The sequence below is a fragment of the Nyctibius grandis genome, chromosome 13 (assembly GCF_013368605.1).
Source record: "Nyctibius grandis isolate bNycGra1 chromosome 13, bNycGra1.pri, whole genome shotgun sequence".
In the NCBI taxonomy this organism is placed as follows: Eukaryota; Metazoa; Chordata; class Aves; order Nyctibiiformes; family Nyctibiidae; genus Nyctibius; species Nyctibius grandis.
In genome coordinates this window covers 9,981,008-10,000,000 of record NC_090670.1, presented here as the reverse complement: position 1 = coordinate 10,000,000, position 18,993 = coordinate 9,981,008, and the positions used below count along the sequence as shown (strand labels likewise).

General features: G+C 47.9%; 2 protein-coding genes and 1 pseudogene across 3 annotated transcripts in view; 2 read left to right on the top strand and 1 right to left on the bottom strand.

Moving 5' to 3' along the window:
- The first annotated feature begins 917 nt into the window (after positions 1 to 917).
- Positions 918 to 4,426, top strand: LOC137669820 (serine protease 23-like; annotated as a pseudogene).
- Positions 4,427 to 6,908: 2,482 nt separating this feature from the next.
- LOC137669725 (nuclear cap-binding protein subunit 2) lies at positions 6,909 to 10,203 on the bottom strand. 2 transcript variants are annotated; one of them, XM_068411997.1, is made up of 4 exons: positions 10,031 to 10,203; positions 9,624 to 9,805; positions 8,778 to 8,916; positions 6,909 to 8,092 (listed from the first exon to the last, which is right to left on the bottom strand). In XM_068411997.1, the coding sequence occupies exons 1-4, from the start codon at positions 10,115 to 10,117 to the stop codon at positions 7,994 to 7,996; spliced, it is 507 nt and encodes a 168-aa protein (XP_068268098.1). In that variant the 5' UTR covers positions 10,118 to 10,203; the 3' UTR covers positions 6,909 to 7,993. The 2 variants fall into 2 exon arrangements, with proteins under 2 accessions (XP_068268098.1, XP_068268101.1); XM_068412000.1 differs by having other exon boundaries at positions 9,624 to 9,800; positions 10,031 to 10,098.
- A 178-nt stretch (positions 10,204 to 10,381) lies between these two features.
- The window catches only part of TEX11 (testis expressed 11), a 32,870-nt gene continuing 24,258 nt past the window's right edge, over positions 10,382 to 18,993 (top strand). The window contains 8 exon segments of the mRNA XM_068411873.1: positions 10,382 to 10,511; positions 10,514 to 10,774; positions 12,683 to 12,767; positions 13,962 to 14,041; positions 14,513 to 14,593; positions 14,664 to 14,783; positions 16,280 to 16,360; positions 18,874 to 18,959. Of these exon segments, the coding sequence (XP_068267974.1) occupies positions 10,434 to 10,511; positions 10,514 to 10,774; positions 12,683 to 12,767; positions 13,962 to 14,041; positions 14,513 to 14,593; positions 14,664 to 14,783; positions 16,280 to 16,360; positions 18,874 to 18,959 (872 nt within the window). The 5' untranslated portion in view covers positions 10,382 to 10,433.

The window sequence follows — 18,993 nt, the reverse complement described above, 5'->3', positions numbered from 1 at the left end:
CAGACCCCTGGGCAGGATCCCACGTGCTACCGGGCCAGGTGCCAGGCTGGTGCCAGTGCAGAGCAGGGCTCAGCCACGGCTGGCTGTGCTGGGTGAGCTCCCTGCCTGAAACCTGCCAGCTGGAGCCACCAGCCCTTGCACTGTCCTCTGGGACACCGAGCCAGCAGCCGTAGAGCAGTGGTCCAGGCCAGCTCAGCCCAGCACTGCCAGTACCTGTGGGCAGGACACCAGCCTGCCATGGCCCTGCCCTGCAGGCCCTGTGCTGTGAGGGAACGTGTCACCAGGTCCCAGGGCAGCGGCTGCACTGAAGACCTTGGAAATATCTCCTGGAGGCTCCAGCAATGGCCTGCAGAGGAAGCATGGCCAGGAGCTGGGCTGCATCCGTGTGAGAAGATGATGATTTCCCAGATTCTGGTCTGGTCTAAATCAGCCCTGTCAGATTATTTTGCGAAATAAACTAATTTAGGGCAGATGGATCTTGTGTGGTTTACTGGCAGTGGAGCAGGGTCACTGCACGGTCAACAGTGAGGGCCCCACACCACCAGCTCTGCTTGGCCCCTCTGCTGGAGCTGTGAGTCCTGCCCCATGGCTCTGCCCGGAGTAAAAGGGGCTGCGGCACATGGTCTGGCCCTGCGCCGGGCACTGCCTGCCCTGCTGCCCCGGGCCGGGGTGCCCTGCCAGAGCCTCAGGCTCCAGCCCTCAGGCACAGCTGACTCCTGGCACTGGCTCTTCGCAGGTGCTTCCAGCTCTCCTGGACATGCCGGTGCCTCGGTGTGCCATGCTGGCTCCCACCACCCCACCTGGTGAATATCTTCTGGCTGGGGGCAGCACATGGGGCCCTGCTGAGCCCTGAGCCCACAGCCCTCTTGGCACCCATGCACCTGGGTTCGGGTGCTGGTGCCCAAGCCTAGTGGGCAATGGGCCCATGGTAAGGCTGCAGCCCTCACCCCCTGGCTCGGCACTGCTGCAGCAGCCATGCCTTTGTTTGTGCCCATGTCCCCATGCATGTGTGCATGTCCATGCCCATACAGGGGTCTGTTTGTGCCCACGGGCATGTGGTGAGACACTGGCACAGGTTGCCCAGAGAAGCTGTGGGTGCCCCCTCCCTGGCAGCGTTTAAGGCCAGGTTGGATGAGGCTTGGAGCAACCTGGTCTAGTGGAAGCTGTCCCTGCCTGTGGCAGAGGGGTTAGAACTAGATGATCTTTAAGGTCCCTTCCAACCCAAACCGTTCTGTGATGTTATGATTCTACGGCTGTGCCTGGCTCCAGGCCACCCCACTGAGCACCGGCATCCCATCCTGGGCGCCCATTAGGACTGGCAGAGCTCAGGACATGAAGTGAGGTCCTGGAAGCACTGGGCAGCTCCCGCCACGGCAGCCAGCAGGGAAGCAGCTGTCTGGCAGCCGCCAGCCCGTGCCGGTGCGGTGCGGTGGGTCGGTGCCATCCTGCCATGGGCGCAGGTGCTGGCGGGAGCGCAGCCTCCCTCTGCCCGCCTCCTCCTTGTGCCCCATCCGGGCTAGCAGAGGTGCCAGGGGTGGCACGGCATCCTCTGCCGGGCTGCACCTCTGCCTTCCCTGGGCCTCGCCGGCGTTACTGCACATCTGGGCTCATTGTCGTTGGGTGAGCAACACCCAGCCGAGCCCCAGCGTGTTGTCGGCACAAGGGAGCAGCCTGTGCTCCTCCGACTGCTCTAACCGGTGCCACACCAGCCTGCGTGTGGCTGCTGAGATGCTCCGATAGCAACCCAGGGCTCCCTTGTGCAGAGAGGGGCCGGGAGGGAAGCATGTTTCTGGGTGAAGACTGTCAGGTGTTGGGGGCCGCAGAGTGGCCTTTCCCCTCCCATGCCACTCTGGAAGGGGCCGTTTTCTGGTTTGAGAAAACACAGCAAAAAAAAGCAGAGGCTGGCTTTGCGGCCAAGGGGCCCAGCTCCCAGCCCTGCACGCAGCTGCCTGTGGTTTGCCCCGTCAGCTGGGGAGTTTCCACCCCAATTCACAGCCTGCTGCCTGGCCTCCCTGCGGCAGATCCAGCCCTGGAAGGAACCAAACAAGCCTGAAGCTGCTCCCCTGCCTGTGCCTCCGTCACTGCGGGGTGCCGGGCAGGCTGGGCACAAGCGGGGACAGGAGCAGGGGCAGGGGAGGCGGGGTTGGCTCCTGTTTCAGTGCTGTCTCACTGGCTATAGTGCCGGGGGGGCACTCAGGCAGGCCCCCCTGGGAGCTACAGCCAGGGCTTGATTTGTGATCTCCCTGTTGCTGTCCCCCCTGGATTTAAAGGGGAGCTGGAGGGCTGTTAGCTCTGGCTGCGTTTGGTCCAAGCCATGCTGAGGGGGCAGGCAGTCGGGGCAGAGTTGCAGTGGGGGCCTGGCTGCAGCCACTGGCTGATGGTGACATGCTCTGGCTGTGGGCCATGCTGGGGATGCAGCGCTGGCGGGTCAGGGTGCGGGGGGTGCACAGAGCTGGTGGCTCTCAGCCTTCCTCCCTACCTGGCTCTACCCCATCCCCTGCGGCTTTCATAACCGCACGCACTGCCACGTGTCTGACGCAGACCCCAGCTGCCTTTGGGGGACATGGGGCTTTTCCAACACAGATGTCGTCGGAGCAGCTCTCTGCACACCAGCTGCTTGCCCAGGAAGAGCCTCCGTGGGGGCTGCCAAGGGGAGCCCATGTGGGTACGCAGTTTCGGGCCAGGATGGAGACAGAGGGCTGTACTGCTGAGCTGTTGGAGGGAGAGCTGGCACTGCAGGGCCTGCCCCTTGCACTGCTCCCCTGCCAGAACATGGGTGGCCTTGGCAGGTGGAGATGTAGCAGCAGATTAAATTTTAAATTGAGTACAATGATCTGTCTGGCTGGTCCACACTGCTCTGTGACACCAAATACTTCAACCTGAGGAGTTAATGTGCCACCTTCCTCCCTGTAGGACCAGCGAGCAGGTACGGTCAGATCCTCATCCCTGCAGGTGACTGTCTGGTGGAGTGGAGCTGCAGCAGCTGCTGGGTGGGATGCATCAGTGGGGTGTGAGCCCTGGAATCTGGGGAATCCACGCTGGGGCGGATGGGGTTACTGGCGTGACAGAGCAAACTCATCAGCTCGTGATATTTCTGCAGTGGCACTGGGTTGCGCTGCAGGGCCTCAACGTCCAGAAGAGATCCAGGAGATCAAAGCTGGTGCTGCGTGAGATTCCTATCGCTTCTTACTCACCTGGCTCCAGGCAGGTCCCAACTCTTCTGCTTCTTGTGGTAACAGCTTAAGCATGTATGACCCAGTAGCTGGCATGAGGTTGTGTGCATCCGATAATCCTCCTGGCCCCGAGCTGCAGCAGGTGGCCGGCTCACTAATCGTGCAGGCTTAATGCTCTCCTTGCTTTGCCTTTGCAGGTCTGGTGCACTGACTTGCTGCCAGGTGGTTGCTCTTCTCTTGCTCTCCTTCCCAGTGCTGCAGCTGGTGACCTGGCTCCTGCTCTTGTTTGCTGGTCCACACTGTAACTAGCCAAAGGGCGGTTCTTGTTGCAGCCAGTCCTGGAGCTGACAACATGCTACGATGACGCCTGCGCCTACCAGGAGGCCGCCCTGGTCCCTCAGGACTTCCAGGAGCACCTCTCTTATGACATGGTGTATCCTGATGGCACCCGCACCCTCAGTCCCTGGGCGAGTGGCATGGAGAGGGGATGGCGGAGGCACCATGTGCGATGCAAGTGGCAGGTTTATGGCACAGACAGGCAGTTTTCCACCTGAGGGAAACACTTCCTGACGAATTACTCCATCTCAGCCACCATCAAGATCTCCATGGGCTGCATGGGCATGCTGGTGTCCGAGTGGCATGTCCTCACTGCTGCCCACTGCATTCATGACAGAAAAGACTATGTGAAGAGGGCCAAGGAGATCAAGGTGGGTTCCAGGATGCCGGTGCAGTGCACTGGCAATGGGACGGGGATGGGAAGGCTGGCAATGCACTGGGCTCGGGTGCAGTGTACGCAGGTGCCCATGGGCTGCATCTGGGGTCGCGACTCAGTCAGCATGGACAACAACTACGCCCTTTTGGAGCTGCACAGGCCACACCAGCACCTGCATGTGAAGCTGATGACAGCTCCAGCAGTGGGGGAGATGGCTGGGATAGAGGATTCATTTCTTGGGGTTTGACAGTGACCGACTGGGTAAGCTGGTCTACTGCTTCTGTGGGGGGGAGGACAAGACGGACCACCTCATCTACCAGCACTGTAATGCCAGGCCTGGTGCGCTGGGCTCTGGGGTGTATGGTAAAGTGTGGGACCCCATATGACACAAATGGGAGAGGAAGGTGATCAGGGTCTTCTCAAGGCACCAGTGGCTGAGGACCACCACGACTATAATGTTGCTGTTCACCTGACCGCTCTGAAGTTTGCTCAGGTTTATTACTGGATCAAAGGAGACTCTCAAAACTGTCACACAGAATGAGAACCACAGCCTGCCTCTTCCTCTGCCCAGCACAGATGGCTTTGAGTGTGGTGTTCCTGAGCAAGAGCGCGGCCTTAAGAAGCCTGAGGAGGAGCAGCAGCATTTCCTGGCATAACTGCTCCACTTTATTCTGTTCTCTATCATGGAGGAAGAGGGTCTCCACAGATCACAAGGAATCCAGCAGAAACGCACTGGAGTCCAAGTCCTGATTCCCCAGGAAGCCTAAAGGGTGGTTTAAGCTCCTTTGGTTGGTGCTGGCATGAACTCATTTCCTTACAGAAACAGCTTGGCTGTTGGCCAGGGAAAGCGGCCTCTGCTTCCAGCACATTAACTGCTCACGACTTGGAGAGGCATCCACATGCTTGCCGCTAACGTGTACCCAGTTTCTCTTGGGCGTCGTCAGGTTTCTCAGTCTGTTGGCTGCACTGCCTGGCTTGGCACTGCCTGAGCAATGTGAAGACAAGGGGTTTTCTATCCTAATAGGACCTTTGTGTGCTGATGAAAGGTGTCTGAAAGGCAGCCCTGGAGCCTGAGTGTTCTGGGCACAGAGCATGCCATGGCCAGGAGCCTGGTCAGGGCAGGAGGGGCTGCTCCAGGACGCTGGCAGCCACCGTACTTGGGAACACTCTTGGCAAGGACACCCCTTCTGACTGATGCAGGATGGTGCCAGGTGGGTACCTACACATGGCAGCACGAGCTGAGAGCTGGGAGCACCTACTGACTTGTAAACTTTCTCATCTCTCTTTGGTTCTGTCTGGGATTGCTGCCGAAGGAAGGGATCCTGACGTTTCCTGCAGCTGTAGTATTTGAGGTAGATTCTTTTAGGCAAATACCTGTATTTGAATAAAAGTCAGTACAAATCTCTTTGCAAAGGTTATGTTGAAAGAGAAACAGTGCATAGATTCCTAGCCCTCGTTTGGGACTCGTTGAAGGAGACACTTCCTCCAGACTGAAGTCTGTGGGACAGGGAGATCTGTGTACAGCTGAAATCGCCGTATCTTGCAAAAATAGGGACTGATGCCTTCTGTGGTCATGAAACAGCCCAGCCACCTGACTGAACAGATTTCTGCATGTTCTGTCACATACATAGAACTGATGTGTCCAACAGGCCACACCAGGCTCTTCCAGGAGCAAACTGAAAGCTTGCCTTACGTTTCCCTGCCGCACACACAAAAGATTCCTTTGCTAATCTTAGAGTTTCACGGCTGATACCTCTCATCTTCCTTAAGTTTTCCCCTTTTTCTGCTGTGTTTGCCCAGGCAATTATTCCCTCTGTAATTCATATTCTCCACACAAGGGACATCACGCTGATGCTGCTTTGCCAGGCTGGACAGATGACTGCTTGTATTTTTCACTCTTAACTAACGCCCTGCTCCTTTCCACTGTGTCTCAGGCGCAGCCCGCATCACAGGCTTCTCAATGCTGTCACTGCTTAAACCTGCTGAAGAGTAAACATGCAGCTCCTTCAAGACCTGTGACAGTTGTACAGGCACAGCAACCTGACTTGCAAAACAAACAGGTAGGATACATTTTGACAAACTAAACTAACACCCCTTGCTGCTCAGTTCTCAAGACTTCAGAGTAATGTGAGCGCTGTTAAACTGATTTAAATTGTGTGCCTGGTCTGCAGATGGGTGTGCAACAGTTTCTATTATCTTGGATGAGATAATGCATGAAAAATCATGATTACACATTACTGGGCAGGGAGCAGCTGCTATTATTTACATAATACAAAGCCAATTTACAGACAGAATTTAACTTGTTCAGTGGAATTACCTGCTCTAGCTGAGAGGTTCTTGGGGACAGATCAGAAATGGTTTTTATCTCCTCTGGTCCCTTGTTTGGACCCTAAGAACAGGTTAGAGAGTGTCAGCCATGCTCTTCTTAAAATGGCAAGCAAGCCTGTCATAAACACAGGGAAGGAAGTTCCTGGTTCCTTTCTCTCTGAAGTGCACACTGGGCCTTTGTTTTGCTTTATACGCTCCTCTTACTGCGGAACAGCTGACAGGATAGGGAAAGTTCTCCTAGAACCTGCTGATGTGAAATATAAGGACTTGTCTCATTCAGGGCAGCCGTACACTTTATAAGCAACAACCTTCTGACATCAGCCATTGCAAAACAGAAGAGGAGGAAAAGCCAGCACCAAGATGGAAGCAGAGAAACACAGTGAGACTCATGCCCCCTTTTTGTGCCCATCTTTGCGTTTTCAAGTAACAGCAGCTTTAAGACACCAACAGATGTTCCCCCCACCCCAGTTCATGTCATAGAGCAAGTGATTTTGATGATACACAAACTGCAAACAGGTACAGGACTCACTGGTGTAGTGGGCTGAGCTTGTCTGGATGCCAGGTGCCCACCAAGCTGCTCTATCACTCACCTTTCTCAGCAGGACAAAGGGGGAGAAAATAAGATGGAAAAGAACTCATGGGTCAAGATAAAGGGTGGGTCAGTTTAACAAAGCAAAAGCAAGGCCGTGCATGGATCAAAGGAAAACAAAAGATTTATTCTCTACTTCTCATCAGCAGGCGATGTCTGGCCACTTCCTGGGAAGCAGGGCTTCAGTATGCGTAGCGGTTGCTCCAGAAGACAAACGTTGTAATAACAAAAGCCCCTCCCCTCTTTTCTCTCAGCTTTTATTGCTGAGCAGATGTCATACGGTATGGAATATCCCTTTGGTCACTTTGGGTCAGCTGTTTCTGGCTCTGTCCCCTCCCAAGATCTTGCCCACCGCCAGCCTGCTGGTTGAAGGGGGAAAACATTGGAGAGCCAGCCTTGATGCCGTGGGAGCACTGCTCAGCAGCAGCCAAAACACTTGTGTGTTACCAGCACCTTTCCAGCTACCAATACAAAGCACAGCAGTGTGAGGGCTGCTAGGGGGGAAATTAACTCCATCTCAGCCAGACCCAATATAACGGTTTATTTAAAAAATTAAAAGAAACTTTTAACAAAATCATGCCAAACGGTGAGGATCTGAAAAGCCAGGCAGCACTGGGGGCATCATAAAGAGAAATGCTCTGCAGGCCCTGACCAACGCAAGGGCTAGATGTGCAGACAAGCACCTCCAAGTGGATGGTAAGACCTTGTTCCACTTCTCATCCAAACAGCGATGCTGCTTTATAAGCAGATGAGGTCGTAAATTAGAAACCTGAATCTCTTGTGTATCCCCACAAGGTGTCCAGGCACCTGGAGGGCTCCGATGGTGGTAAGCTTTTAAAAAGTTCCATTTGAGAGCAACCACAGCTGCAGTCACTGTCTGGAGGAAGCCACCTCCTTAGCTGCAACGTGAAGAGTATGTCATACCACAAGGTGTGTGTGACGTGCTGCATTTCTTCTTACCCAGAATCCTGCAGAGCTGTCCATTTTTTTTTTCCCTTGTTGCCCTGTATCAGCACAGAACATCCTCTCTAGCCCAAAAGGAAGGGGAAATGAATACATGTATATCCACAGTCTAAGGAGGGTCACCTTTTGCTGGAACTTGGATCTCACTCCCTACCCCAATCCAAAATGCGAGAACAGGTCTAGCTCTGGAAGGACAGAGCCCTCTATGAGCTAGGACCCACGAGGCAATTAATAGATCGCAGGCTGATGATTTGCCTTCTGCATCTGAATGATCTTCCCAAAGCCACCTCTTCCCACATCGTAGTCTGTCCGGTACTCATCTCGCACCTGGGACACAGCAGTAACACAGATATTAGTACCCTGCACTGCCTGTCTCCTGCTAGATTTCAGAATCATCATCCCCTCCTTGCTCAGCTGGTGGGGAACTGAAGTTCAGATTAGAAGCACTTTGACTTGTTTGAAATCTCTTCAAATAATCCACCAAAAAGGTGGAAATGATGGTGAAAATGACAAATGCGGATGTATCTGATGGCTGAGGTCTTCTTATACAAGAAGCAAAGATGACCCCAAAATATTTTCATTCAGCTTTGCAGTCCAGCTTTCTGAACTGCTGGGCTTGGCTTGGTGTCAAAAACATTTTCTCCCCTCCACCGTGGAAATCTGCAAAGCAACCTCACTTTTGCACTGGGGCAAACTGCTGTGTTACGAGATTGGCCTAGCAGCTACACTGTCCCCCTCCATTCAAATTCTGCATCATTTTAATAGTACTAGCTTGGATTAGAGAACATTCTTCTTGCATTGCAGGAAGTTTAGAGTCCTAGACAGAAATGGCCTTAAGTTCTATTTCTAGCTTTTAACACCAGGCATCAGTTACCAAAACAACCTGGGAGAGGCTAAAGTTCATTATCAGGTCTTTAGAGTCTACACATTGTTCTGCATGGGACGAAACTAGCAAAGCAGTACACAGTCTTAGAGGGATCAAATTCAAGGTATGAACTGGTATTGCCTTTACCTGTCCTCCAGTCTTTCCTCTTCCATACTGCCGCCCCTCCTTAAACCCTGCATCCCAGTCAGTTCGAATGATGCGGTCATCTAGTCGTGTGCCGTTGATAAATCGCATTGCATGTTCAGCGTCTGCTCTTGTGTAGTATCTGAAGCATACTATAAGGAGAACTCAGCATGCTGTTTTGTTGGGTACAGGGAAAATAAAAAAGAGAACTATTGTATTTGAGAAGCAGAAAACCCCTGCCTTCCAGCCTTTTCTACTCTTCCTGCTCTCCTCTATGGGCTCAAAAACTACATTCATATAAATCCAAGCTAAAATCAGCTCCCACTCAAAGGATTCTGAACTTTAATATTAGTACCTGCACAGACAAGAAGTAGCTTTGGATCACTTATTTCACAAGTAGATGAAACAGACATGTTAAAGCCTTGCTAAGGGCAAGAAATCTGTAATACACCTTTTTATACTACATGAAACTTGACTGGATTTGAACAAGAGAGGCAGCCCTCACAGGACAGCTTTGCAAAGACAGTTCACGGTACAACTTGTACAAGCGTGTACCCTGTGCTTGGGAATACCGCCATGGCTTATCCTGCTACTTCATTCAGGTGTGAAGCTAAGGTGAGAAAGCAAACATGTGCCCTGGCCACACAAGAGCCCAGACTGACGATTGTTAACAGTTAAGGTGGTGGTGGTGAAGTAGCAAGGTCAGAAGGGAAGCGCCTGGTAGAAAACACTTGACTATCACTGCTTTTCAGGTGCTCCGCAGCAGTACAGCTAAGCTTACTGTGCAGAGAGGAACTAAAGGTGGCAACCACACACAGGCTAACAGTAGAAGGGAGCCAGAAAGGATACTCAACAAAGCAGAAGCCACAGGGAGTTTTCTTGATCTTGTCCAGCCCCATGACAATCCTCTTGACGTCTCCACACTTGGAGAAAAGCTCTTGGATCTGCTCCTCGGTGGTGTAGAAGGACAGGTTGCCAACATACAGCGTAGAGGATATTTTCAGGGATTTCTCCTGCAGCTGCCTGCTACCCTGAGGGCGGAGGGGAACACGCAGCGGGATGAGCACGCCTGCAGCCCCGCTCCCGGCGCCTGGCCCCGCGGGCACCTCCCGCCGCCCCGGAGATGCAGTGCCCTCCCGCTCGCCGGCTCCTCGCACGGCCTTGCCCCGGCCTCCCCCCCAGGCGCTACTCCACCCCGCCGCCCCGGCCGGGCCCCGCCGCCCCCCCCGCGCCTCAGGCCCGGCCGCCGGGCGCACCCGAAAGTGCTGGTCGCGGTACTGGCTGATCTCGCAGTAGGAGTCGCTGTTGAGGCCGCTCAGCGTGGTGTGGAGCAGCCCCGACATCCCGCCCGCGCCCGGCCGGGCCCTCAGACCCGGACCCTTCCAGAACCGCCGCGGCGCCCACCGGACGGCAACCTGCGGAGCCAATCCGTCGCACCTTCCGATTGGCCTCCGCGCCTGTCGCTCAGGAAGGGGAGGCGGGGCTGTCGCGCCGGACAGCCAATCGGCACGCGGAGCCATCGGGAGCACTGGCCGCGGCGCCGGGCCCGGCATGCTCCGCGGCGGTGCGCGCGCGGGGAGGGCGGTGCGCAGGCGCAGCGCGTTTCCCTCCCCTACGTCCCCTCACAGTGCGCGGGCGGCGCTGCGGGGCGGCTCCGCCATGGCGGGGGTGCGGCTGGCCGCGGTAGGAGGTAGCGCCTGCCGCGGGGCGAGGGCCGCTTCCCCGGTAAGCGCGTGGGGGCCGCCGGCTGTAGCGCTGTATATTACGCCCCGCTCTTGTCCTGTCTTACAGAGCTGGTGCAGGAGTTGCTGAGGGAGGAGGCCCCGTCGCGCATCGCCGCCCTCACCGACGAGCTCTTCCAGGCGGCGGGGAGCATCTCCGAGGAGGATGGGAGCGCGGCTGAAGTGGAGCCCCGACCTCCCGGCCTCGTGCCCCTTTCCAGCCCGCCTGAAGAAATGGGGGTTTCATGTGCTCCTCACCACACAGCAGCGCTCGCTCAGGTCGGTGGCTGCGGTTCCTGCAGCTCTGCGAGCACATGCTCCTGCTTCCCGTCTGCTGCGGGGAAGCGAAATGTTTAACCAGCGCTGTTGGAGTGTAAACAAAACAGTGTATTTTTCCCCCTTCTAACCCAATAGCGTGAAAGTCCAAAATAAAGTGGAAAATGCTACATTTAAAAAGTCAATGCAACATAGTGATCCTAAATGTAAGTGTGCATCATACTGGGAAAAGTTACAGGTATTTTAGGAACGTTAATGTTACCGAAAAATAGTACCCAAGAAAACTCTCCAAACCAAATGATAGTTTAGAAAGCCGACATTGGTTTATTGCAGCTGGGTGCATGGGGGATCTCTCCTCCTAGCACGCACACCCAGGGACAAAAGCATACTCATTATATACATTTTAGGAAAATGAATATTCATATAATTCCAAGAAAAGCCCACCTATTCCAAGAAACTTATGCACATGCTAATACATTATGTAATAGTCTTTGTGCATGTGTACTAAATCGGGGAAGGGTCTTGGGTGGTCTCTGGGGGTCTCTAGTGGTCGTAATCCCCCCATAACTGTGCTGTCCGCTGTATGACCCCGCTTCTGCGCAAGCGTGGTTGAGGCCTTTTATTGTCACATGCAGGTGGCTTCAAGGAGAAGATATTGTTCTGGTTTTTACTGGACTTATCTCTCCTCTGGCGCCAGAGTTTGTGAATCAAGTTAATTTAGACACTACAAAGTTGTTAAAAGTCTTGTTTATCTCTGGCCCTTCTTTATAATTAGCAAGGAATTTGACAGAGACCTTGAATTCTCTAAGACTAAGCGCAAGCAAGAATCATTGACGACTATAACACTGTTATCAGTCCCATAAGCAGACCCTATCTACAAAACATGCAGTTTGCTTCAGAACATACTGTTATTCTCTGTTATTCTAGCTGAAAGGAAAATTACTGGCAGGAAAGCTGATTCTGTCTAAAGGTAACACAGAGTCGGCCTTTTAGAGCCTACTCTGAGGCCTACTCTTGCTAAACTGTTGCTAAGCCATCTGGTATCATTAAGGTTTTTATTATTTCAGTTTTCTAGTAGTAGCTAATTGTAATTTCAAGTAAAAATGAGAGCATAGAGCGCTGATGCATTAAGAGTTTGGTACTGGGTCAGAGGAGAGGTCGTTCTCATCTTGTAAGTGGATTCCAATAATGATAGCAGATACTTGAGGAAGAAGAAAACAAGCAAGCATGTTGTTTAAACTGCCTGGTAAACCCAGTACATAATATTAGAGTGGGAAGTACGTTATAAAAGTGAATTAGGTTATTGTTCATAATGTTTTTAATTTTAGGGTTTTTAGCATTGAATGAGTACACCACTTCACATACAGAATTCGCTGTTAGGCATAATTTCAAATTGGAACTGAAGGCACTGATAGATGATGTGACATATATGTGCTATTGGTCCTATGATTAATTAGTTCTTTTTAGTTTCAGGTCTTGCCAGCCTTGGATTTAGAGAGTCATGTTCTTTCTTTCTTTGGTTCATCTTAGAAGTGTTCTCATATGTTTAGAGATGTGTCTTTTATAAGACTGAATATATCTTACGAAATATACTTATGAAAAGTGTATGTGCTTCCTGACAGCTGCTTATAATTATTCTGAAATGATGGATTTATGGAAAAGAATGATCCATACTTTTAGCTGAAGAAATGCTATGTGGTCTGTTCAGCAGCCTGTTTCCAGGTCACTATCCCAGATCTCCCTGTGGGATCATGTAACAGTTTCATGAAAAACTCACACCTTTGACTGCGGCGTAAAAGTTGCAAAAACATGTGCATGGGTCCTTACTGTAGTGGTTCCTTTTCCAGTAGTAAATTTCAATGTGACCCAAATCCAGGACAAAATTAAATCTAATGGAATTCTCCTACTCAGGTTGAAGAGAGTGCAATAAGCCTGTGGAACTGGGCTGTGACCAAACACACCGGTTCTGTTGTCAATGATGAGCAAAGAGCTAAACGTACGTATGTGTTCTGTACCTTCCGAAGTGTGTTTCGTGTGCTGCAGCATGAAAACAAAAAACTTTCTGCTGACAGGCATATACGTAGTGCTGTAGATTTGTTTGGATCTTTGCAGGTAGGGTGTAGACAGAGGAAAATATACAGCTGGGCTTGTGTAAACAGTTCAGGAAGGAGCATCCTGGTGTAATAGTGATCTCCCTGTGACACAGAATTTGTGTAGGCATTCTTATCACTCCCCTTTTCTGTGCCAGAGCATCAGTAAAGAGGTGATGTGACCAAAGGAAGCTGTAATTTGCCTTCTAATGCTACGGTTTTAATCTAAAAATGTGTCGAAATAACAGATGTAAATTTTAGACTGTTGCTCACTTAATTTATATCAAGTGAGGTTGTTTCTTTAATGTAGCTATCTCATCAATGTTTACATACAGAAAAACTCTAAATCCTCTTTTTACTTCCCTGCTTTAGCCAGGTACACAGCTAGTGGGCTTGCTTGGAGCCAGGAGCAGGGCTGGGGGAAATCAGAAGTGAGCTTTTGGTGTTTTCCCTCGACCTGTTCTTTATGTGGTTCTTCAGAATTACAATCTCTGCCCTACATTTTTGTTTTGAGGGATTATAGTTGAAATTATGTATAATCTGCATCATATAAATTATAACAGGTAAAGGGAAAAGGGTAAGTTTACACAAAATAAGTAGTAATTGTAGAGGGTAATGTTCTCAGATCTTGTATCATAGCTGAAGGGCCAGGGAGAGGCTATGTTAAATACATTAAGTGCTGTCTTTTCCATCCCTGATGTATAAGGAAGGCTGAAAGTATTTTACCTTTTCCCTTTGAAGATGTAAAGATTATTAAACTTCATTTCCATATTTTGCTGAAAGCTATTTTGAGGCTCTCAAGACATGTTACTGTAAGCACCCACAATGTAATTAAGTCTTTGAATACCATGTATTTAACTTAAACTCTCTCTAAAGTGTAATAGGTATTTTGATGAGAATTTTTTTTTTTTATTACTGCCTAAAAAGCAGTTTTAAGCAGCTTGGCTAAAATTCAGACTGCTTTGACTCCTGAAGCTTTCAGATTTTTCTCTCTTGCAATTTAAAATGGCAGGGAGCCTTTCAGATATGTTAGGGCCTGACTTTCTTAAAAAAAAAGAGAGAAGAGGGAACTTAGGAATGTCTGCACTGTTTTCTTGCAGTACGGTTTGTCGCTTGCAGACTGGTGTGCCTTTGTGAAGGCAGCGATCCTCCAGAGGCAACTATTCGAAGACAGATTTTGGTAAGGCTAATGGTGGGTCAGCAATGAAGTACAGCTGATCACCAACGGAAACCTTTAAACCCTATTACGGTTGCTTTGGAAAGGGAGTGAAATATACCAGTAGTTCTGGAGAATATACACGCTGAAGGGGGACCTGTATTATCACAGGGGTACCTTGCTGAGCCAGTGCAGTTAGGAATTCCTGGACAGTGCAGTTAGCATCACATCTTTGTCATATGGTAAAATGTTATGTGAGCAGCATAGTCATTTATTTGAGTATCTTATAATATTGTCTGGTAGGGCACCATAAGTCTTATGCTTTATCTAAGTGTTAAGGGCTTCATTCAGACGTGAGAGGTGCTTGTTCAGAGACTGAAGAGCTGAAATACCCCTCTCCTACATTAGACATGTGCATCAACTAGATGACATTTAACATTGCCTTTCTTGAAAGTGACTGTATTTTCAAAAAGCACATATAATTTTCTCCTTCAGATGTCTATGAAAACTGGAAAAGGATGGATAGATATTGGAAAAGCTGATCTTGCCGATGAATTTCTAGAGATTGCCATGACTGTAAGTTCTTTTCCAGTTTTAATTTCATATAAGTAAGTTCCATGTGTGATGCCTATGCTTTGTTTTCCAGAGTATAGAAAAATTGCATGTGAAGTTACTTAAGGGGAGCGATGGTGAAGCAGATATTCATGTGCACAAAGCTGATGTGGAGAAGAACCTCTTCAAAGTACTCTCTTATCAGGCTGAATCAGTATGTGTTCTTCCCAGTTTTCCTTATAAGTCACTGGGGGTATAAGAGGGAAACTCTGACCCGGTTATTAGATGTATGAACGCTTGGCATTGAAGATTTGCTGAGGGATATGTTTCCTTCAATTAGATGTAAGATAGCAGGATCTCATGTTTGCATTCAGTGTTGCAATCATTTAATGATTTTTAATTTGCCTAATTTATCGCAGTAATTTCTGCTGTGGTGTTTCTGTCTTCTAGTTCAGATTTGTTGCTCTATGATTTGGCTAGCATGACTGTTTATAAAACAAACAGCTGCCTTTCTGAATCATAAATGTATCAGTTCCAAAGGTGTCCTGTGCTTGACTAAAGAAGGGCGATAGGTCTGGTGTAGAGCCTGGGTCCCCCAAACTGCATTCGTGTAACATGTACTCAGCAAGACTAGTCACTTTGGAGTGCTCATCGTACTGCGCTAGTATTTGCAGCTGGGCTGGTTGAAAGTATATGAAGGTAGTATTCATCATGGCTGCAGATAGCTAAGGTTTGTATCTAACAAGTAGATGTTCTAAGCCACATGTGCAAAGTCTTCTGTAACTTACAGCTTTCATGACTCTGCAAACCCATAAACATCATCAAAGCTATTAATATTATATGCCATCAGAAAGAGAGCTTTCTATACAGGAATATCCTCTCTTCCATGACCTCATACATGCTGCTTTCCACATATAAAGGCTTTAAACAGCGGGAGAATCAGTATAAAATTACAAGATCTGGAAATAGTGAGTTCCATGACATTTGATATTTTCTTTATCAGCCTCTGGCAGCAGACAATGAGGTAAGAATCGTGGTGCTAATTATAAAAAAAACAGCCTAGCACAATATGAGAGAAATCTGAAAAAGTGCTAAAGGTTTCCTAGGGGATCAGCAACACAAATTACAATAATTTGAAGTAATTTAGAAATTCTAAGTTTTGTGGGGCATTATTGTGCCTGACTGAAGTTTCTGAGTACTTCATCGATGCTATAGAGTATTACAGACTTATGAGTGTAAATATATGAAAAAGTAGTTGTCTGCATTTGTTAGATAACACCACTGACCTCAGTATCTAGAAGGGGGGTACTATCTCCAAAATTCTTGAGAGCTTCCCTAAACAGGCCCAAGCAGTGGCCAAAATTTTTAATTTGAACATGGAGACAAAAGAGGGCCTTAAATTGTTGGAGAGGTGGTTTAGGATTTGCTGAACTGTTGTGTCATCTTAACATCTGAATGAACTTGTCCCACGCATCTGGTCTTTTCACACTACCTAAGGACTGCAGTGTTTTTCTGTATGTCTTTGTCATCTGGCAATATATAGAAATATACAGAATTATTGTAGCACTGTAAGGACAGATATCTAATCCCAAACCTAGCTTTACTGCATGTGAAAAGCCAAAGTCCTATTTTAGAGAATCAGTCTTTTAATGAATTTTAAAGACAAGTTGCTCACTAACAGTTGGTTGGCATACTCTACTGCTTTCTTAGGCAGTTGCTCAAGGGGATTTTCAGAAAGCGGTGATGTGCATGCAACGCTGCAAAGATATGTTGATGAAATTGCCAAAAGAGGTAGGTGAAATCATCCCTTCTTTATCATGCCAAACTTTGAAAATCTGCTTTCCTCTCTGTATGTTAAAGAATGACATATGCCATATAACATTTTGAGAAGTACTCTGAACTGTGCATCTCTTCTGTGGCTGGTTGCTTCTTTGAGATTTTCTTACTAAAAATTTTGCATAAAACCAGCAGGTTTTTTCTTCAAAGTTCATTTTTTTTCTTGTTTCTCATAGTTTATAATTAGAAATAGAATAATAAACTCTTCCTAAAGAATGAGAGAAGACAAATTGGCAAGCAAGGCAAAAAGATTTCTGAATTGAATATGCCACCTACTCTTCTACAGAACCAGCTGCATTTTACATCTTGATCTTGTATATTGCTTCTTCACTTGTACCCGTGTGAACTTTTGTCTGGAGACAGATGGGGCAAGAGAAGAGCTGAGTTACTAAGTTTTTGATATGCAAATCTATCACTACCCTCAGTACTAACCTTCTTGAAGCTGTAGAGCTATGAATGGAGCTTCCCATTGCACTAAACTGTGTTTTTTCTAGTTCTTGTGTCATTGAACAATGTCCAAAGAAAACAAACTCTAGCATATGCAGGCTAGTTCTTTGTTTGCAAAGATAAAAGTCTAATATGTTTATATCAGAATAGACTTCCCCACATTTATTTTCATTTGCTTGCTTTAATGTTTTCCCAATATTTAGGAAACATTTTATTCCTGTCTCTGTGATACAGGTAATAAAATTCAAAGGGGTAGATGTGAATTCTGAAAGGGAAATATGGTTGGACTTTCATTGGGTGTTTAACCAATTAAACTCCAACCAATTTTAAATTGATTTTTGTGATCTGCAGGCCTTGTTCGGTGCATCTGAGTGACTAAGTCAGTTGCAGGGGTCTAGCTTTGATTTGAATCATAAGAGCAGAGCCTTTCACTGTGAATTGTTGAAAATGCTCACTGGGATCTTTGCATTGCTGTTCTTAATTTCATTTTAAGTGAATTTCATGCTCTGGTCAAACTCCGCCATTAAATAATATTAAACTTCTCATGATGAATGCTCTTCACAAACCAGGAGCAGTGATGCGGACAAGGAAAAGGTTTACTGATCATGAGAGATACAATTTTCTTCTGGTTTAAAAAGAGGTATTTAAACAATGAGGAAAAAAAGGAAAGAGCTAGTGATTGATGAGTGACTTTGAAACTTTTGGACCACTAGGTAGCCAGCAGTCCTTAACTCTTCCAGGATCCCATTGTACCAGAGAGCACTTGCAGAGTATCACAAGGAGATTGTTGCATTATGGTAATGTATGGTACCACAGATCAGCTGGAGGAGATTCGCAGCTTGTGGATCATCGGTGGTCTATGAACCATAACTGGGAACTCTTGCCCTACAGGGAGAAATGCCAGAATTGTTCCAAACACTTGTTGTTCAGTGAGGTGCCAGGTTTATGGGGATAGTGTTACACTTGATGCCTGGAACACAGTCATTCACTGAAATAGTATTTTAATTGTCATTTGAAATACTTCTTTTCCAAGCATGCAAGTAAATGACTGAGTTATGCCACAGTATGCCTGCAGTGTTATGCTAAACACCTTGCACGAAACCCTCTTAATACAGTAAACTTTCTGTCCTAAAAAGAAAACATTCACAAATGAACTTATGAAAAATAAGGGTTTCACATCTGAGAGTGGTCTTTTTTTTTTGTTCATGCATACTGAATCTGTGCTTTTGTCTCTGGATTGCAATGAGATATTTGAAGCAAGATGTTGTGCTACCTCTTTCCTTCTTGCCTGAGGATTTGAAACCTATAGTCACCTGCAAAAAACATCATTTATACTTGGAAAATAAAGTTACTGCAGAGGCAAAATGGATGTAAATATTGGCAGCCTGTTAGCATATAAAATTACTTTTCTGTCTCTTCTTTGGATGACGTATGACAGCTGCAAATCATTTCAAAGGAAAGACAAGTCATTAGGAACAGGTGCTGTCAGGGCTGACTGATAAAGCAGAAGGCAACAGTGCTCTGAATAACCAAGCATTCAGAAACAGTTTTCTCCTAAAACTTGTAATGTGGATGATCCTTTTTTAACCCCAAAGAGAGATGCTGGGAAGAAGCCTACCATGGAAGAGGTAGAGTCCTCTTCACTTAACCATGTGAAACTTTTTTGTAATTTTAAAAAATGAAGTTGTAATATTCCAGTTTTTCCTCTCAGGCTTTGATTTTTATTGCTTACTTTACACGGTTCTAGTCCTTTTAGCGTGATTTCTTGAGGAGTTATTCTACCTCATGTGTTTCAAGAATCCTGCTGTTTTGCGTGTCCTGGACTGGTTAATGATGCTTCACTTTCCCACACAATTATGATTCCACTTTAGTCATGTTCAATATCCCCTTGTATAAGGTCAGAAGTGGTAACAGTGGATATATCTTTAAAGAAGGATGCATTTTGAAGAACCTGAGACTGGAGTGCCATAGATCTAATGATGTTTCTACAAGAACATTATAGCAGGAATCTTTTGTTGCAGACCTGTTACCTGTCAATCCTCTGTTACAATTTTGGAGTGGAAACCTATGAGTGGAAGAGGTATGAACAGAGCTCCTTCTGGCTCAGGTAATGTGCAAAGGCAAACAAAACAAAATCTTGC

Coding starts and splice junctions, on each gene's coding strand:
- LOC137669725 (XM_068411997.1), bottom strand. CDS start 10,117: ATGTCGGGGCTGCTCCACACCACGCTGAGCGGCCTCAACAGCGACTCC. Junction 9,806..10,030: donor ACCGCGACCAGCACTTTCGG/GTGCGCCCGGCG, acceptor CTCCGCCCTCAG/GGTAGCAGGCAGCTGCAGGA. Junction 8,093..8,777: donor GAGGAAAGACTGGAGGACAG/GTAAAGGCAATA, acceptor GCTGTGTCCCAG/GTGCGAGATGAGTACCGGAC.